General features: G+C 39.0%; 1 protein-coding gene across 2 annotated transcripts in view; it reads right to left on the minus strand.

Annotated features, from left to right (window-relative positions):
* Positions 1–17165, minus strand: part of LOC101166794 (copine-5) — a 94461-nt gene extending 77296 nt beyond the window's left edge. Inside the window, exons 1-3 of one of the 2 annotated variants that reach the window (XM_004070683.4) lie at positions 16501–17165; positions 1342–1382; positions 486–532 (exon numbers count right to left, since the gene is read on the minus strand). In XM_004070683.4, coding sequence (XP_004070731.1) covers positions 486–532; positions 1342–1382; positions 16501–16610 — 198 coding nt within the window. In that variant the 5' untranslated portion in view covers positions 16611–17165. The remainder of the gene's footprint in view (positions 1–485; positions 533–1341; positions 1383–16500) is intronic. The other variant, XM_020704604.2, reaches the window with a different exon arrangement.
* Between the last annotated feature and the right edge of the window lie 4219 nt (positions 17166–21384).

The raw sequence follows: 21384 nt of genomic DNA on the forward strand, positions 1-21384 counted from the left end.
ATGAGTCAACTGAAGCCCTGTGACCATGAAAGCATCTTTTAAATCTGTAAAGGTTTGATCATGATCACAAAGAACATTTGGGTTGCTTTAGATGAGAAGAAAGAGGCAGAGATGGTGGGTGGGAATGTAATATGACAGTTAATATAATTCAAGTTGGCATTTTCCCATTTTTTTCCGTTCATTTGGAGTGCAAGCACACTTAAAAATTCCACAAGGACCTTTGGAATGCATCAACTTCTGCCAGCATTTGTGGCCTCAATGTTCTAATTAAAGCACTAATTCCAACAGCTAGAGGGGACTCAGGCGCAGAAGTCCCACCTTAATCAGTCAGTCAATCACATAGAGCAGAGCTGATCGCAGGATCAATGGGGTACAAATGACTGGGAAACTATATTTACCTGTGACTGAGTGAACAGGACTTTGTGAAGCTGCCATGAAAATAAGAGGAGTCGACTGAAATGTGATGAACTGCAGTGATCTCTTACCTCTCTCCACTGTTTGGATTCCACACCCTGGGTGTACAGCACCACCACTGAGATGCAAAGGAAGAAAGGAGGAGAAAAGGAGAGACACCACACTGTCACTGAACAATTTCAGTTAAGTAACCTGCACCCACAAATGATGTTTGCTTTGTTCATTCTTTGCTAACATCCATCATTAATTATCCTTTCACACCCTGGCGAATAAGATGCCAAGCATGATGATCCACAGAATGACAAGCACATGCACAGAACAAAGCTCTAAAAAAAGACAGAGGGCTCCTGCGGCACAATCTTCTGTAAGCCACAAAAATCCCACAACTTCTTAATGATCCGTTTCTCCTGCTTCCTGTTTGATTTCACAGCCGACATGATTGAAGGTGATGTGACGTGTCATACAACTTGAGGTTCAGCTTCAGACACATAAAGAAGGATGAATTTGATTTTTTCCCTTAGCTGATTTATACAAAAGGCTTGAATCCTCTTTTTTAAAATCTGAAATGGCATTTCCATTCTCTATTCAGGAGGGAATATAACCACAAAAAAAAATAAATAAAGCCTTTATGGCATTTCCCAGTGTCTCCTTTCAGAATACACCCATTTGTATTCAAGGGATGGGGTTTATATCCTGCATGCATTATGGTGCTTTAGCTCGCAGCAAGGAAAGGTTGTCACATTACTGTGCAAATGATATGCATTTATTGAAGAAACACTTTAAAACAGCAGAGTAAACTGAATCAAAGTTGAGCTCAGCAGAAATAAAAGGGGAGGAAGTTTAATGGAGAAAAAAACAACGTGCGCTTTAGTAATTCCTGCAGCAAAAACATGGAGGGGGGTTTATTGTGAAAAACTTAACACTCACTGGGATCCGATTTGGAGAAAGTGTCTCTGTCCAGAAGGTTCCTGTAAAACATGAAAACAATGATGTATCAAAATCGAAGATCCTTTTCTTTTTCTAATAAAGCTGGGATTGCAACTTGACAACTGTGGGAGAGAGTTTTTCTTTTTTTTTTACCACAAAGAAATTGAAAATCACATTTAAATCAAGAAACCCTTGAGGTTTCATTTGTAAGTGCAAAACAATAAGCCTATTAGAGGCAGAGAATGCATTTACACAGACAGGATGATAGATACTAAATGAATTTTCTACTTCATGCAAATTTAAATGACGCTAAAATTAATTATTGCAGTCCTTGAACTTCAATTTAAAATCAGGTACATATGTGTAGACAGACTAAACTGCCAGCACACACTAAATCCTCTTAAATGTGCCACAAATGTTTTGATGTATAATGTTTTGAGTTTATGCTTTCCTTCCTTGAGGGTGTTGGAAAGTTTGCCCACTCAGACTTCCGTGACTTGGAGAAGTCTCCCCTCCTCTGTGTCCTCTGTGTGTTGTTAGAGGTACTTTAAAAGTGTTTAGTATTGGAAAACCTTGTTACAGCCCATTAAATCCATCTTCAACTAGACACAGCTTAGTTTTTGCCTGTAGCAACTCAGACATATTTCTACTGTGTTGGACTCCAGCAGGGCTCCCTTGGTCACAAATTCTTTCAATGGATAAAATTTCAAGGCACAGAAGGAGTTTAAGGGGTTTCAGTACATGATATTCTTGCAGATGATGGCTTCCCACTTCTTTTATGGTGAAGAGATCTCCTGAGAAGCACTTGAGAGTGAGAAATATAGTTCATTGGATTTCAGTTAAATGAGCGGGGGAAACTGAAAAATGTCACTATTTGACTTGGTTAGTTCTGTTTTCATATTTTAACAAACCAAACTAGCATTAAAGGCTGTGCAGTTGCAGCAGCTTTGGGGGGATTTATCAGAACAAGCACTGATTACGAGGAAAATAAATTAGAAAAAAGGAAAATCCTCCTTTTTTCACTATCACACACTGACAAGCGCCCTCTGCAAGTGGCTGAGGACCCGAATGCCCTGACTTGGGACAACAAACAAAACCTGTAACATTTCAAAAAAACAGAAGGTCTAAGAAGAAGATCTGGATAGAAAAACTAAAAAAATTAAGTTCTTAAAAAAAAAAACACTGAGGACAATAACAAACACAAAGCACCTGAGTTACTTCAACATAAAATTTTGTGAGAAGATTTTGGGGGAAAAGGAACGACAAAACAAACCAAATTACTAATGAAGCCACTTGAATGAGTGGCAAAGTGTTTTAAGAAAGAAGACGAAGTCCAGAAGTTAGCACTCAACTTCAAGACGTTGCCTGGATAAAGCAGAACATTTATTGACAATCTCAAAAATATGCATTTAAAAGACGCAAACCCTTAACTCACCTTGAGCTCTTGGGACAGAGCACATGTCTGCCACTGTGTAAGGGTTTAACAAGATGACATCTATTGCAATTCATTTTGGTTTTGTAGTTGATTTTAGTTGCTCTCATTGTTTTTTGTTCACTTCCTGGTTCCTTGGAGCACTGCCTGAATCCAGGAAGTGCAGTGGACCCATCTACTGTTCTGCTCTACTTTGATAGGCTTGTTTTAAATTCAGAATGTTTTCCTTTTGTTTTTTATTTTTGTTAGAAACTTGCTGTAAACTGGGAAGCATATTTTTGGTGAAGTTGTTACAGGTAAAATACGTTTGAAGGATATGTTGACTTTGATTAGTAATTGGGTTGGTTTAGGGAAAAGGTGGAGCCAACCACCTATAAAAGAGCCCCCCCCCCCCTCTCTCTCTTTTTTGTTGAATGGCTCCTATGGTGCTGCAATGTATAAAAAGATATAAAAGAAGAGAACCTTCACTTTTTGTGTGGACAGCTGTTTGTTCTTTTGACAGCTCTCATTGCACTAAAAGCAGAGACTCTGACTGGTCAAACTTTGACCTGGTTTAACTTGCAAAGTGCATTTATTAGCACATGTATGGTTATTTACATGGACATTGATTGAAAGTGGTCGCTTGAACGCGCGTTGCTGAAGCTAGTTCGACCGTAGCTTGAGACATACTTTCTTTGGTTTCTCTCTACTTTTTGATCTATCGGACAATCTGTCCATTCGTATATTGTTAAATCATTCCAGATTTCACCATCAGGTTAACCTCAAAACTGGTTTGATGTTTGGTCCATATTAGAGGTTAGAATGACTTGATCACTTGTCTAAAAGGAAACTTATTAACGGAAACAGATTCTGTTCCAAACCAAACAGCCTGCTGTGACAGCATCCTAAGGGCGTGGTCTCCAATTGGAAAAAGGATGGACTGCCCTTTTCAAATGCAGAAATAAATGTCTGCTTTAAGAGGAGAAGTTAAGACCTTATTTCTTTTGTGTTTCTTTGCCCTTTAACTACCCTTTACCTTCGACTATAGGCAAAGAGGAGGACTAAAAATATTCCCTTAAGAAATAAAATCCACTTTAGCGCTGCTATAAGTCATTTGTTTTCACCAAGCGTCAGCTAAAAACACACAAGAGTTGAAAATTTTGAGATGCTTGTTTTTGTCCTGACGGTGTCTATTAGGCTGCTTGCAGACATTTATTTAGGGCTGTCAACAGCAAGACATAAATCAGGAAGATATCTTTTGATGCTGAGGAATGCTGTTTGTTTACATCAATTTTATGTGTCATCTAATGTCATTGTAGGAAAAAAGACGGAGCTGCCTGTGTATCACACAACAACAAAAGGAATGATGAAATATAGTAACCTCACTGAATTTTGTGCAAATTTCAAACATTTCTTATTTTCAGGGCACAGAGTATAAAGCACAGATGTGTTGCAGTACTGTGTAAATCAATAGCAGAATATAATGGAACAACAATTTTACCAAAACATTTTCTGTGGAGTAGACCAAACAAATATGAACAAAAATAAGACATGGCTTTAGTTTTAAAATCTTCATTAATGCTGAAAATACTAAACGTTTTGGTTTCTTTGTTTGCTTGTGCTCTTAGAATGCCTCATAAGCACATTATTTTTAAGGAATGTGGCGGGAAAATATTTAGTTAATGGACTGTGCAGTCATAGGCCCTAACCCCACAAGCAGAGGTGTTTTCAGGGTATTTTTACAAAACCTTTGTTTAGTCTGTAGTTTGCTAGATTATTCCGAGCATAGCAACGGTTTGTGTTTTTTTTTTTTTTTACTTTGAAAACAGAAAGCAAACCTGTCAAGATAATCTGGGAAGTTGAGGGGAGAAGAAAACAGCGAAGAGACCTGATAATTGAATTGAGCAGATAAACTGTCTTGATCAAAGTTGAGAATCAGGCAGCAGCGGTTTGGACCAACTTTAGGTTTTTTAATAGACGCTTCTTGAATCTGTGTTAAAAAAAAAAAGACCAACAAAGAAAACAAAACAAGCTGATATTAGCCACTCTCGGACTGGATGCTCGTAGGTATCCTAAAGGTAATAGTCTTTTGTTGAACCTGGTTTTCTGGTTTTAACATTAGAGCCCCACTACAATCATCATTTAATCTATTTTCAGTGTCCCAAGTGGTCTTTTAATTATGATTATGCCATTTTTAGCCAAAATCCAAAAACCTGTGTTGTTTTCAAGGACAAAGTTTCTGCAGAGGAGCAAGAGTTCATCAGAAATTTGCCTGGTTTGAATAAAGAAAAACTCAGTAAAGCAGTTTCAATCTTAATTTATTTTATGCATGTCCTCAATCATCAGAAAATGGAAAATGTTAAAATCATCCAAAATACAGTTTTCATTAGAATGGGTCTATAAAGATCAAAGCTGAGCTCTGATTAGTCAGACCCCTTCTGCTTAACAAATATTTTCTTTCAGAAAATCTTGGCACATCAAAAGCTTAATATTTCATGAACAATTATAATTAGACTCAATTTTTATTGTTGGTTTTCTGTCCAACTGTGCTTCTTTGTTGTGTTTGTTGCAAGACATTTTATTTTTGTAATATAAGTTTCGGTCTTGAACTCAACAGTATCATGTTTCATATAGTATGTCTTCCTGACAGAGTTTACAGTTTAAGAGTAAAAAAGAAAAGCAGTAAATATTCTGCAGGTGAAAAGAAAGACACAGGTTGGCAGCAATTCAGTAAAGATCCAGCTAATGATGTGCAACAGCAGATGACATTTAAAAAAAGCTTTTTTCCCAAATATAACAAATCTAAAAAATAGTTAATGGTTGAAAACATAAGAAATTTTTCTTGAAACTTGCAGTAATTTTCCATCACAAATATAAAAAACCTTTTTTTATTTGAGTGCAAATGTTCAATTATCTATGTCTAAAATAGAGGGGCAGTTTAAAACAACAGTTGAAAAAGCTGGAAAATGCGGTTTAGAGATGAAGAAATCCAGACTTTGAACAGGTTAAAAATAGCAAACCTGATCATGCATAATGTTTGAAACAAAAGACAAGTTTTCCATGATTTAGTTAATTTCTTCCAATATTTGGTGTGTTCCTCCTTTTCGTTAATGCATTGCTGTTTATTGCTGATCCTCAGTGCTTTCTTGATGGTTTCCTTAAAAGTATTACAGTAATTTATTGCAAAAGCATATGTGCAGACATGTCTCCCAGTTCCTGACTGTAAGCAGCATCAATAAATAACTTGAAATTATTAGACAATAAATTTATTTCCTTTTAGGGATGGCCAGATTTCAATGAATATAGATGAGTTTAGGACAGAATTCAAGCAGCATGACATCAGTCATGTGCATGTAATTCTGCATTCCTGGACATAAAAATCTTCTGTCATGGGCTTACAAGAGGAAATGACAGATGCGGTCTCATTGGGTATTAGCCTTGGGCTGTCTTGACAGTTGAAAGATTGTCAGAGCAATTACTATTGAAGATAACAAAGCCATCCATGACTAACTGCCTCTTTGTAGCCACCTGTTACTGTCTGGCAGCAACTTTACTGCTGCAATATGTTTGTGCATTTCCATAACCTCCCTCTCCCACATGGTTTATGGCAACTTGTTCAGGTTTCTTTGTTTGCTCTCACAGAACAACCTTTTTTTCCATAAAAGAATCCTAATGTGGTAGATTTGTCAACCAACACAAGAGTTTTCTGCCTAATTATGGTCAGAGAGCACACATCTGCACAGCAGGAGGGCAGAGACACCTCTGTTAATATTTCTGTTTCAACAACAGCACATTTCAAATGTTAATTCTGTCCAAACCTATTAGTATGAGAGAATCATTATCCAGAGTCTCATACAGTAAAATTTGAAGAGAAAGTTTATTAAAAGTAGGACAAGTGTAATTAAATATACATAACTTTATACTTCCACCTTATTAAAATTCTCCAACTTCTTTCTAGGCATTTTCCATTACAGGGATCATCTTATTTTGAGTTAATTAATAAAACTGTTTATTTTCCTTTGATCTTTTCAACCTTTGCTAAAACTGAGTGCAATAACGTCCTTAATTAATTTCAATATTAATTATTGTTAAAGCAGCATGCAGGGCACTAACACATCAAAAATGAAATTACAAATGACAAAATTCAATTTAACTTTGCAAAAATAGAAAATAACATTTACACCTTTCTTAATAGTTACTAACGTACAGCATAAAAAGAGGTAAGTCTGTGATTAGTAATACAGAGGAATTTTTGGACAGGAAATCCTCAATTTCTGCACTTTAACTATGTCAAAGTCATGGGAATTTGCATCTAATTCAGGGAAAAGTGGTTTATAATAATTGGGAATCTGACTTTCCAGTGACTTTCAGGCTCATTGCTGCTCACAGGAACTACACAAATGCAGAATTAATAGACATGTGTCTGGTTGGGTTACAGAATGAAAACTCTTTATGTTACAGTACAGGCGATGGAGATGGCTTGGAGGAGAGGGTGAATGATGGTTTTCATTTTGAGTTTTACTCCAGCAAGCCACTATCTTTCTTTGCCCTGTGGCCTCCTCTCCTTCAACCAGGGACAGACATTGTCTTTACACACGCTGTGAGTGGTCAGCAGGCTGCTTTTTACCTTATACACCCTTAAGCCTTTTTTAGGGGTCAGACTCTCCAAAAGCTCAGCAGAGGAAGAACGTGCTTTTGCAGAGGTTAGCTCAGCCCTGGATGGAGTAACACATTATAAAGATAATATCTTTCTTTCTTTAAGGAGGATTTTTGTACCAAAAAATCCTTGTATTAAGAAAACATGAAAATACTCATTTATTGAATAAAAAATTGTTAAAGAGAGTGGTTCCAGTACACTACATTTTTTGGTATGAATTTGTCTGTGCTTTAAAAAACAAAAAAGGTTTACGTATCTGTGCCACAACTGCCTTTAAAATTCTGGGCACAGCCCGGTCATTTTATCATAGGAGAACCATGACTTTCACCAGGATTCCACCAGATGTCTTCTTCTGCTCATCTCTTTAATTATTCAGCTTCAACCTGGGATCTCTCCAGGATGACAATACCTGCTGCAGAGCACTCCCCAGGCAGCCATCTCACAGGCAGACACCAAACTTCAGTCACAAAACCCGCCCTTTTGCTGGGATAATAAATGTCTGTGCACGCACACACTGACTTCCCATTCCGGACAGGTTTTGGGTGTGAAACTAGTGTCTGACTCAGGAGCAATATCAGTGCTAATTACATTCTGTGACAGCTCAGGGGGAGTGGGGATTTTTTTTGGTTTTGTTTTGTTTTTTGAACCTGAGGGGAAAAACCCACATGGATTGGATGTGGCTTTTCTAATCCTGGAGACCTGCTCTCATTCAGCTGTGAATTTAAAGCAATTTTCCTTCGTCCCTCCGTTCCATCTGAAAACACATAAGCTGCAAATACCTTTGAAGACAGACCAACACTATCCATGTACTGCAGAGATAACTGACAACACTATTGAGTTCTACACTATATAAGCATAATCAGCTGCAGAAATACATCCATCAGCTCACACATACCATGAATTTGAAACGATAAAAACAAGTCAAGAAAGAAAAAGAACTAAAATGTGACTGCATGGATTTGGACAAAATAAGAAATCATCAGGCTCAGCACTGTTAAGGTGGGCTGATAGAATGGTCAAACAGAAGTAAATTGTTTTATTGATTGTGGTAAAGGATATATTCAATGTAAGAGAGAGGATTTTAGCTTTTTTTTTTTTTGGGGGGGGGGGGGGGTATGGAAACTATCCTCTCTCCATTTTAGCTTCTTCCTTTCAACTGTCACACCTGGTTTCAGTTTCAATCAACTCAGTTTCCTCTTGTTGCTTTGATAACAGCTTGCTTTCAGTTGCTCCTCAGTAGATCCTCTTGTCACCTTTTGTTCTCTTCATTTCTGTTATGTAGAGATTTTTTTATATTTATTTCTGTTATTTTGCTTTTAAGACACTCTTTACTTTTTTTTTTCGATTAAATTTTTATTATTGTCCAAGAAACTATTTGGATAAAGTATGTTTTTAAAGCTCAGCCTGATCAATTTCTTCTTTCAGCTATAGCGTTCCAGAACCCAAACCTTTGCTCTAAAAGTAAAGCTGTTTTTGATATGTTGGTAAAAGCTTAGTGCAAAAAAAAAAAAAACTATTGAAACCAACACCTTCAAGTATGTTGCTTTTCAGAGCACTGATTTATTTGATTTACCTGAAAAGACGTAGTAGTGCATCCCCAACATCATAAAAACATGTTACACTGCAAGAAAAAGGCCCCCTAAAAATAAAGTTAATTTTTTTAAAGAAAAAAAATGTTTAAATAAGAAAAAAAAAAGATACAAGAAAAAAATTGGTAGGAAAAATGGTCCTACCAAGACTTTTTCTTTTAAGAAAGTAATCTAGTCACCAACAGATTTTCTCAAAGTGATCTTGCTATTGAAAAACTTTGATAAGAATTTTTTTTTCTTGACACAAAAGAAGACCATTGTTAATTGAAACAAAAGTCTTCTTACTTTCTTAATATTTTGTTTTTGTAGTGTTGAAATAGGTCAACCTGGAACTTTTCTAATGTGCCACTTTCTGGTTTTGGGTTACAAAAAGGGAGTGGTGTTCAGTTTGATTGTGGCAGCTACGTTTTCTATGTAGGGGTCAATTCATTTCTGTAACTCATCAATGTGGAATGGGACACACCACTTTAAATGACAAATGAGCCATTTAAACAAATTAAAATGCTTTTCTTACGCTGGTTCCAAAATCCCTACAAAACCTGTTTGATATTGGAGCAACAAGAACCAACGTAAACATGTCAGTTTGCAGAAAAGCTTCAAAGAAATAAATAACTAAAACCAAGTCACATAATCTACAATTATACTGGGACATCAAAATTGAACATATAATGGTTTTGAAATTCAAGCTTGGCATGTGGGATGGTTATTTTATTTAGTTCTTTTAAAAAGCTTGGTTGGTGTGTGTGTATATATATAGATATTTTATGAGAAGATAATGTGCTGCCATATCATATAGACAATGAAACTAAAAATCGGGTCAACCAATTACTGGACAATTGAATAGAAAAAAAAATCTAGTTTGTGCACTTCTATCATATTTGCTTCCCAGTTTGTGCTTTCCATTATATGATACATACTTACATTTTCCTGCATTAAAAGTAAATTGCTTACTCTTTTGGGTCCAGACACATCCATGTAGCATTAAGAGAAACTGTCATCCAGACAGACAGCATTGCCTCGGCAAGACTATGAAATATCCTCCCCATTGTACCACAGAGAATAGTCCTAGCTTCAACCAGTCCACGGAAATGACAAAAACTGACAGTCAGCTGCTTGTGTTTCCTTTCAGTCATGACTGCCAGCAAATGAAAGACCAACAAAATATGCAACAGTGTTGAGAATGTTCATAGAAGATCAGCCACACTGTGTCCCATATTTCCTGAAGTGTAAAATATCCCCACACTCGCACATCTTTCAGAATTGCCGCGTGAACCGTTTTTGTAAAGAGTGCACGTTGATTAATTTTTTCATGCAATAAGATAACCTCCAATTACAGCTGTGCAACCATACAGCCCTTGTGTTGCCATGGATTAGAAACTAAAATAAACACAATTAATGGGGGATTTATTTCAAAGTTCACCCTTTCTTCATCCAGATTTAATCAAGTAGAGGTGTACCAATTGGGAGAATTCCTCTGCTGCCCTTTTTTCATCTTCTGCTGTTTAATTTCTGTTGTGGATGGGGGATTCTGGTGCACTTGCAACCCATGAACTCACTTCATTCAACTGTATTTTAGACCAGCTAAAACCCGCCAGTCCTTCAGCTTAACTGTGGGGTATAAAGCCCACTTCTCTGGCCAGGCTTTTGACTCGCTCCGGAACCAACTCTTAACTTATGCTCTTTTGTTCACAGGATCAATGACTGGGATTTCTCCAAGCCTTCGGTCTTTAGGACTTCTAACCACATCTGAACAACAGTAAACTGTTTTTTGGAACCTCCGCCAAATTGGTAAAATAATTTATAGTTAGTCAAATCAAAAAGTAGAAACTGCTTTTGATTATTTTAATTTTAAATTTGGTCTTGCACAACTATATGTGTTAGGAGTGATTAGAAACAGAATAGTTAGAAACTCCCTTTACATTTTATTAAACTAACTTTTACCTTTTATCACATTAATGGCTTAACCTTGATTCACTATGTATTATCATCTCAAAATTATATTACACTCCAAACAAAGCACAACCAAGACTATTGTCTCGCAAACATTCCTTAAACATCCTCCCTTTTCATCTTTGTGTGTTCTGGTGTATGCGTTCTGGCAAATGTTTGTGATAACCTCAGAGAGATCTGACACTTTAGGTGCTCTGACCTTCGAGCATCTAGCCTGCAACAGTCTGTGGGTGGGTTTTTCCACTTCATGATCCATCGAATGAGGTTCTGAATATGCAAATGCAAGGTATATATGCCAGGCCTTTTTCTGAACCCCGTTGTTCGGACTTTGAATGCACCGTGTTCATCTGTCTGTAACCCTGCGTACAAATCTGTGGTCTTTGTGCGGAGTAAATCTACAAAAGATAAGTTTTGTCTCTGAGTCATTATTCAGTATTTCTGTGTGCAAGAAACTGACGGGGTTATGAACTAATACAATACAGTCCTTTCTAGAGAATCCAGTTTCTTCACAATATGTCAATATTGTAAAAGAAAAAAACACTTTAGAAAAGGCTTATAAATCAATTAATTTCATTTTATCATTGAGCATGTTTAGATACAGAAGCGAATGCATGTAACTTTTTATAGATCCAAAAACATCATAGATTATATAAATGCATATATCGTTGTTAAGGTTAATGTTCCAACCATGCATTAAAGTGAGTACCTGTTGATATGTCAATTTAGATTTATTGTGGCAGTAATGCCCGCAGTTTTTATCAGCCTTTAAGGGTTTAATTCATAAAAGCGCCCCAAACAAACACATGTGCTTAGATTTGACATCTTAATGCCACAGATCCGTGACCCTCAGAACAGAAAAGACGTCTCATTCACAAACTTGAGCCGACCTGTGAGATAACAGCTAAGAGCCCACCCCGCAGGTCACTCTGCAATTTGATATTTTTATCTTTCTCAGAGAGCTCTTTCATTAATATTGGATGCTCTTACACAATGCAAACTAGCTGAAGTCAGATTTTGCTGCCTAACAGGGTAAAACAAAAGGATGTTTCAGCTGGATAAATCTAGTCAGTGTCAGACTGAATGAAGGCGTTATGAGTGTTCACACCACCCTTGACAATGCCTGTTCAAGCGATCACTTCCAATGAAAACTCTAAATGGACTTGTATGCATATTAAGGCTTCCGTCTTCAAAAGTTTCGCGTTCACTTGTCGTTACGCAACTCTTTCATTTGGTCTCAATAAATAAAAAACGCAACCTTTGAGCGTGTATTTAAAGTTAAACCAGGTCGAACTTTGACCATATCAGGGACTTGGATTTGGTAGTGATGTATGGATGGCGTCTCTTTTAATTCATGGAAGTACCAACCAGTTGGAAATTGATCATGAAGGAAGAATAATTGCTGTTTGTGTCTGGCTGATATTTTATGAAACCAAGTCTTTTATATATCAGAATAGAGCTGTAAAAGAAAAGGCCTGCTGCAGGATTCACAAGATTTACACCGATTCAATATTTCGCACCAGGCCTCTTCCAACTGTAGGTGGCCGACATGAGCTACAATCGAGTATTAACAGCGACCATATGCTAAAAATGCATTTAAGAACCTGTGTACAGTGCGTTCTTTAACTGGTGACACTTGCCCGGTGTAAACAAAATCACAAGCATTACCCATCAATGAACACAAGCTTATTTTGGACCTGATGCAATACAAATTCCGAACATGACTTGTCAATAAATATTATAGACCAGCAGCTATAATTTATTGACTGAGAATGCAACAAGTGTACCTACAACCGTATGTAAAAAGCACAAATAAAACCCAGTCCTATGTGAAGCCACGTTTAGCATGTTCTTCACGTTCACAGGTCCGGTGTGAATGTGGGATAAAAACTACACACTATTACATTAGAACAACACACCTAAATAAATAAGGTTGGATATACAACTCTGTTTGCTCAAGCTTTTCTCTTCACACATCAAGCAGCAATGCTACACATCCTAATTGTCCCAATAATTACATTATAGGCTTCTTTTCAGATGCTGGGATTGTTTCACAAAGACAGCAGATGAAGAAAACATGCCACAAGTGCTCATTCCACAGCAGGGAATTGCAACCAGGGAGCCTCTCCGGTTTCCAGCTAATGGATTGCTCTGGGCAGACTGGCCTTGTAAAGAACAAGTCTAGTTATGGGGTAAAACGGAATACAGAGATTCAATGCAATGCCCCTCTGACCAATCTACCACAAACAGAATCACAGGGGACCTCAAAGCAGCATCAACCAGCAGGAGATGGACATAAAAAAAACACTACCTCATGCCAGTGAAATCACCAATGCAGTTTCATGGTCAAGCTATCAGGTGTGAAGCTGTATGCAGTGGGAGGGAGGGAGGCTTTGTCAGCTACTGTCAGTTTGAACAACAGGGCTGTAGTGAATGCTCCAATAAAACAAGTGTTGCTGAATCAACCTGTGTTCTTCACATTATATCTCTATCTCTATCTCTATATATATATATATATATATACACATATAGATATATAGATATATATATATGTACATAAAGATATATAGAGAGAGAGATAGATATATCTATATCTATCTCTCTATCTCAAGCAGTATCCACCAGCCTTCTCATCATCATCACCTTCTACCAGATTCTGTGAAGACTGGAAATGAATTTAAAGATTAAAAGGTAAGCTGTGTTTCAAATAAAACATTGTCGATCTTTTAGCATTTCCTTGGTTTTCATCACTTTTCTTTCTGACAATCATAACTAAAAAGACTCTTTGCAGCCTGCATGGAGTCCCAGTCCCCCCCAAAGCCATTCCTCAATCCTGAGAGCGTCTGCTAAGCTGAGATAAAGAAACTACATTTTTACAATCCGGTTGGATTCACATTTACTACTTCACTCATAATTAAAAGATGACATGGCAAACCACATAGACAATTCATTAAACTTTCATCTGAGCTGCTCAAATATTAAATAATGAAGCCATTCATTAGCTTCACTTAAGAGGTATAGGGTGAAGAATGTGAAACACCAGGGGGGCCACTAACCCCAACTCACTGAACTGAATTCACAGGAATTTGCTCAGTGAGACAGATGTAAGAAAAGGGGCCACTTATGTGAGAAGAGCCATCTTATCGCTTAGGCAGAGTGCAGCCCCCCCAAGCCTGAAAGATCGTACCGCTCCCTGACCCACCTGAGAGAAAAACTAATCACAGCCATGCTATCACAGTAAGATGCACTTGTTTTGATAAGAGTCCACCAGTTGTTGTGTGTGTGGGTGTATGTGTGAGAGTTGGGGGGGGGATGCTAAAATATTGGCAGTGGGTTATGAAAATGCCTGTAGGGCTTCACGGCACGAATAAGCTGTAATCTCAGAGCGCTCAGACTTGCTAAATCAATTACACAGTCAGGTGGACCCTGAGTTATAATACCCTCCATTTCTACGTCTCTATTGAATAAATGCACAACTCCAGATAAGTGTTGCTGGGGATCGTCCAGATCGTGATCAGACTGCAACAATCGTTGCAAAAGACGAGCCTTTAAAATCTTTAAATGTAAAACAGACATCATTTTACACCCAAAGAGCAAGCAATGGCACCTTCCTCCTTTTTCTGTTTCAAACCTTGACCAGGAGCAACTTTTCTGTTTTGAAAGAAATGAACGGCAGACAGAAAAGCAGCACGTCAACTGCACCTGGAGGCATTCTGGTTTATGGTTTGAAAGTCTAAGGATTGGGATTGTGGGAGAGGGGTGCTACTTCTGTGTGCCTAAAGGCACAGCACCCCACTGGTGCCTCCAACTGTAACGCATGAATCACAATGGATACAAATTCGTACAGGGTTCATGTCAGCTTCACACACCAGACTCCAACACACTTCCTCTAAAAAATAAAAAAAATAAAAAAAATCCATCTTTAAAAAAGAACTAGACTTAAATCAAGCTCAAATAGTAAACGCTTAAAAGTTTACATTTTTTAAAGACCCACTCCAATGTAAAATTGTGTTTTAACATGTTCTTGAGATATTCTCAATATGAAGGACTTGTATAAATAAATTTTAGCATAAAATTGTATTTACGGGTATTTCTTTATTCAAATCACTATGAATCAGGAGCAGACAGAGAAAAGGCTTTTTGAAAAAAGCTTACTTGTGACATAGAATATACACTGGGTGGGCCACAAGTTCCATGTACCGGTACTGCTGCATTTTGATGCATCAACTTGTAGACGACTAGATCCATGTAGATCTGAATCAAAATTATATGGATGGATAGCTCCAACAATGATCGCCATTTTTTTTCCACTTCTGTTGTTAGATTGGGGCTGTAAACTAGCAGGAGAGAGTGTAAACAAAGGGATGTTGGGAAAGGAGGGAAGGCTTAATGCATCCCACGACGAGGAAGTTAATTTATCACGAGCTACTACCGCTCTGCAGAAACTATGTACTAGAAAATGACACTTTTTTGGGCGGGGACTATAAAAGACTGATAATGTTAATACAATCGATCAAAGGATGATCGGAGTGGGACTTCGATTTTTTTTAAAATGGCTGTTGAAGTCCTCTGACTTGATGGGGTTTCACTGTCCTCCGTGCAAGTAAGAAACTAATAAGCAAAGGACAGTTGATCATCTGTTAGGTCATGGAGCGCAATGAAACAAACTGGAATTTTTAGGAATATCAAAAATGTAGTGTTTGGCTAAAAAATATCTCCATGTGATGTTTCTGTGTAGCAAAAGGTATAACACTGATAATCAGAACGAGACACAGCTGTGAAGACCATGGAAGCTGGAATAAACACCATCTCCCAGGTGAAACAATAATTAAAACTGCTAAGCCTGTAAGTCTGCAGAGAACTGCTGATCCTCTTCTCTCTGGAGCTGAAAGGTGTCGGTCATCCAATGCCCCACCCAAAGCAACTCGCGGCTCTCAGTGGGATTCTTCAAGTGATTCTTCGAGGGGTTCGGCTGAATGTCCCTATAGCGAGCCACGCCAACGTCCCTGCGCCTGTCGGGGGGGAGGAGGGGACCACTCCTGTCCGCCAATTAACTCACGGACGGTCGACATCTCCCGTGGTACACAAAGTGGATGTGACACGCGCGAGAAGCACCACACGGTGTTACAATAAGCCTGGCGGTGAATGAAAGAAGCTCCAAAAAACAAATGTGAGGAATTTACCGAATAGAAATGCGTAAAAGCCGAATTAATGAATGAATTTAAGTTACCTTTGCTTTTTCGTCTTTTATTTCCAATAGGTTTATTATCCTTCCAACGGTGTCAACTTGTTCATTTTTCTGCAATCTACAATAGTTTTTCAGATCAATTTTGTCTAAAATGTATTCTGCAGTGGTGATTAAATGTGCTTTGCAGCAAAAGATAATAAAATCAAAGGTTTTATCTGCTTTGGTTTCACCGTCCAAATGTCTGTTAAATTGTAACTTCACATTTTCTATGTAAATCTTCAAACGCATATTACTGTGTTTGACCATAACGCGCGGGTTTCAGCTAATACTGGCGCAGACAGCATTCCCAGCGCCGGCGTGCACTCACCTGCAGGACACTGTGATTTCCACTTTGGTGGCCGGAATGCTTCCACTGTCGGGGTCAAAGTCAGCGACTGTGGCTGTGGCTTCGACTTTTTCCATAACGTCTCCCTCCATATCTGCAGGAAAGCCTGGTCCAGCTCCACTGGTCGCGTGAGTCCTTCAGAACCAAATGAGTAGAGGGTGGAGAACCTGAGCGCAGTGCGCGGTCCAGACAAAGCTCCCAGATGCTGCCCGACGAGCAAGCAACAGCATGTAAAGTTCAATTAAAGGCTGCAGCAGAGAGATGAGGGACTTTACTCAATCAGGACCGCGTGTCAGGAGTCAGGACGCTTCAGCGCCTGCGCTTCTGGTTTTCGGGGAAAGAGTGAGCTTCTGCTATATCTGAGCCAGAAGAGCTTTGAAAAGTAAACGCAGGGAACTCCACCCCTCCTGTCCGCATTCTCCAACTGTGACTGACTTCTGATGTAGTTTCAGGCTATTGATCTACATGGCGAACGGATCGTTATTTTAGACCAAATTAGCCTGAAGAGCATTTGACAGACAAAAAGAGCTCAAAGGGCATGAAAAGCCGGAAGGGCTTCGAAGTGTTTTGATTCCAGCTTAAAGGCTGCTAAAAGTGCCAAATTCTGAGGAACCATTTCTCCTTTTATAGTTTTCATCGACACGCGCCCATCTGACTCCAATTAACGCCAATTTTGGGTGTTCAAATAAAATCCTAAGATCAAGAGCAACGAACTGATTTATTTTTAGCCTGTATAAAAATTACACCATGCAGAGCCTGCAGACACGAGCCTTCTAATTAACTGAGATGCTGCCTTGTGCGCTTTCAGCACCTGGACAGCTCCTCATAGTCTTGCTTTTGATGGAGCCCTTTTTTCCAAAAAGATCAGGAATTGTTTGATAATATTAATGATAACAGCTAGTAAATCTCAGAGTATGTAATAACACTCCATTTTAACTTTCGTAGACATTTGTTGGCGCATGCAGGAATGACATATTTGGCAACTATGCGCACTAGTTCACGAGGGAGCCACAGCATAACTCTCCGCCTTCATAAAATGACGTTTTTATCTCCAACTACCGGGCTCCCCATGGAAACTGTGAGCACATTCAATAAAACATAGACGCAAATTGCGCGGAACTGCTCCAGTTTTAGAAATCCTGCCCCTGATTTGCCTGCAAAAACAGAATCATCCTATAAACATGATGTAAAGTATATACAGTGTGTGGTTCTAACATTGTTGCTGGGATCCAATCAGACGTGGACTTCTACTGGAGCGGCATGCATATATTTTGGACCTAAAAGCAAACTGATTTATCATTATTCAGGTTGACTCTGTAATTAGGCCCGGCGGTGGCCACAGGTGGACTGATTTTTTAAGCTCTTTGGTGCACTGCTTTATGGAGCCTGCTGAGCCACTGGCCCTCTTCCCTCTTCCTACCCACTGTCAGCCCGCTTCCTATAGCTGTGGAAAGACTGATTATGGTCAAATGAAGCGTCTCAGGGGCAGTGGAGGTTTGTACGCATGCACGAATGAATGCGTGGACCTTTTCGGATATGATCACCAAGCCTGTTGGAACCAGCTGACACTGGTCCAAATAGCCAGTGATTTTCAGCCACCGCAAAGATCCTGAGGAGCACAGTTGGAAATTGTCTAATATGTATATTTTTTCCAACAGCTTCTACCCACCAATGAAACCAATATTTTCACATCTTGAAGCTGAGTCCACCAAACATTGCAATTTTTTTGTTAACAGCTATTACTTAAAGGCATCAGACAAAACATGGGGGTTGTTGTCCAAGATAAGTTGTGCAACCAACAAAACCATCAATCCATCCATCCATCTATTTTCTTAACCCACTTTATCCATGTCTGTCTGGATCATGGGGATGCTGGAGTCTGTCCTGGCACACCCACACACCCACCTGCCCCCCCACACACACTCCTAGGGACACTTGAGAGCAAGGGTGTTAGAATCTAGACCTTGAGGGCCAGTGTTCAACATGTTTTCCAACCAACCTGCCATTGAAGCTTCATATCGGCTAAGCACAGCTGATCCTTATCAGCAGCAGACAAGGCAGGATTTCTGGAAAACCAGCCGGAGGCCAGCCCTTGAGGTCCAGATTTTGACACCTGCTGCTTTAGAGTAACCAATTGACTAATGAAGCATGTCTTTGGACAGCGGAGGGCCCGGAGAAAACCCACACATGTACAGTAAGAACATACAAGAAGGTTCCCAGCCAGGATTCGAACAGGGCTTTCTCGATGTGAGGCGCGAGTGTTATATCACTGTCACCAAAACCAGTTACTATGAATTACTGTTTGGATCTTTGCCTCAGACCAAACTGCTTTTAAAAAAATAAAAAGACACACACAAAAAAATGTAAAATTACCAGGGTTTGAGAATAGTATTTATACCTGTATGAGAGTAACAAGTTACTAATGCATTAAAGTAATAAATAACTTAACCTGTAATGTAAAACATTACAAATACAAGTTAGTAATGCTATTACCATCACTATTAATATTTTCATAATCCCCAAAGGTGAATCAAAATCTAACATTTAAAATTTGTTGTAGTTTAAACCCTATATTTGACCCCTCCCAAAGTCAAAAGCTGCTGTCAATTGAGCAGATGGTAAATGCCTTTCTATATTAACAACTTGTGCAGCACTGAATGTTACTTAAAATGAAAAATAAAACCCCTTCTCATGAATCGTTGACTTCTGAATTCATTTAATCTACACTAATCCTCATGGTAAAAGGGATTTGTGAAGATGGAGCTCCTTATTACAGTGACAGCACAAGCAGGAAGTGTCCTTCGCTTTCAGCTGGAAAACCACCAGAGGAACCTTGACACTTGAAAATGAATGAATTTTTCTCCGGCAGTAGCATTACATTTTCTTTAGAAGGAAACAGGAAAGCACACAAGTTTCCTTCCTTGGAACTAAACAGCAAAACATTCTGCGAGAGAGGAAAGGAAACATATTTGCAGTTGTGCTGCTGGCAACCGGTGAAAGAGCTCACAATAAAGACAAAGCACTCTGGAAAGTCTAATCTCTATTTTTCAATGCAGCCTGGAAACATTCCATGCATCTACTTTGAAGTGAACATCCGTGAGGCAAAATACTCGAAATGTTGCAAGAAAGAAATACGGGAAACAAAATTCATATTTTCTTTTGACTGAGAACAAAAGTTACTGGTGACTTTTAATTCATTTCTAAGACATTTTGAACAAATGTCATCCACCACCAAAATATTTCTATTGCCAGACCAAAAGAGTGGCAACTCCAATCATCTTTTTATCCATTTCCAAGGTGTTCCAAGTGGTCTTTCAATTATGATATGCCATTTTTAAATATACATACATATATCTATATATATATATATATATATATATATATATCTACATCCATCTATCTATCTATCTATCTATCTATCTATCTATCTATCTATCTGTCTGTCTGGATCTGTGGGACTTCCAGATCCAGACTGATAGGATGTTAATGGCGAACCAACCAGACATTGTAGTGGTGGATAAAGAACAGAGGAAAGCCGTTGTGGTGGATGTGGCAGTACCAAGCGATGGGAACATCAGGAAGAAGGAACATGAGAAACTGGAGAAATACCAGGGACTCAGAGAAGAACTGGAGGAAGCATGGAAAGTGAAGGTGACAGTGGTGCCTGTGGTAATTGGAGTACTCGGGGCAGTAACCCCCAAGCTGGAGGAGTGGCTACAACAGATACCGGGAAAGACCTCAGACCTCTCAGTCCAGAAAAAGCGCAGTGCTAGGAACAGCTAAGATACTGCGCAGGACCCTCAAGCTCCCAGGCCTCTGGTAGAGGACCCGAGCTTGGAGGAGAAACCACCCGCGGAGGGTGAGAGGGGCGTTTTTTATATATATATTCGTTTTCTAACACAGTTTGTGCAGAGCAGCAGGAGTAAGACCTGCCCCATTTCCCATCATCCATCTGCTTGCATGCTCTGTTACATCCACACAAGTGTAGGTCTAGGGCTGGATGGGACCGTAACACAAGGCACACAATGGATGATCTTATGGTTTTAACAAAAAGGGAGGAGGGGAGGTAGGAACCAAGGTTGAGCTAAGTGATGAAACATAACAGCACAGCCTAAATCTCTAAAAAAAAACAAGAAAAATAAAGTCTCAGCACTTCCGTATTAAAACGGAATCAACACATACAAAAGGCGGCACCAAGAGAATATTGTCCACAACAGGATAAGCTACATGAAGAGTTTGTGGACATGTCTTACCTGTCCACAAACATCCACCACACAGGGGCCGTGCCTGCACTGGACATAAGCATTTCCAAAGTGGACTAAGAAGGAGAGAACCATCTTTGCAGAGATCCTCAGGAGCTTTTATGCTGTCCAGTGGCAGGCTCTGGGGCCTGGTTGGACAGCTTGTCAGGCCTCCACCAGGTGTTTTCACTCAGCTCAAAGAACACCTTTACAGAGGAAACAGGAAAAACAAACAATGAAAATGTTCTGTATTTAACACTTTCCCACTAGCTTACAGCCCCTCACAACCCCAACCTAACATTACTGGGGAAACAAAAATCGAGAGCAATAATGTACCTATCCAGACGTACAGTTATAAGCCAGATTCCAACTCAGATGAAGAAAACAAATATGTACATGGATCTATTTGTCTGCAAGTGGATGCATCAGAATGGAGAGGAGCAGGGAGCTTGTGGTCTGTTCCACGTCATACAGGGTTTTTCCAATTGCATATTTTTTGTCTGGCCCTGATTCACTGCGATTTGAATTAATAAAGATTCAGAAATCCAATTTAAGCAATATTTGCCGTTTACATGTCCTCCATCATGAGAAAAATGCCACAGGAGCATGTTAAAAACACCCAAAA

Source organism: Oryzias latipes, chromosome 7, assembly GCF_002234675.1.
Source record: "Oryzias latipes chromosome 7, ASM223467v1".
In the NCBI taxonomy this organism is placed as follows: domain Eukaryota; kingdom Metazoa; phylum Chordata; class Actinopteri; order Beloniformes; family Adrianichthyidae; genus Oryzias; species Oryzias latipes.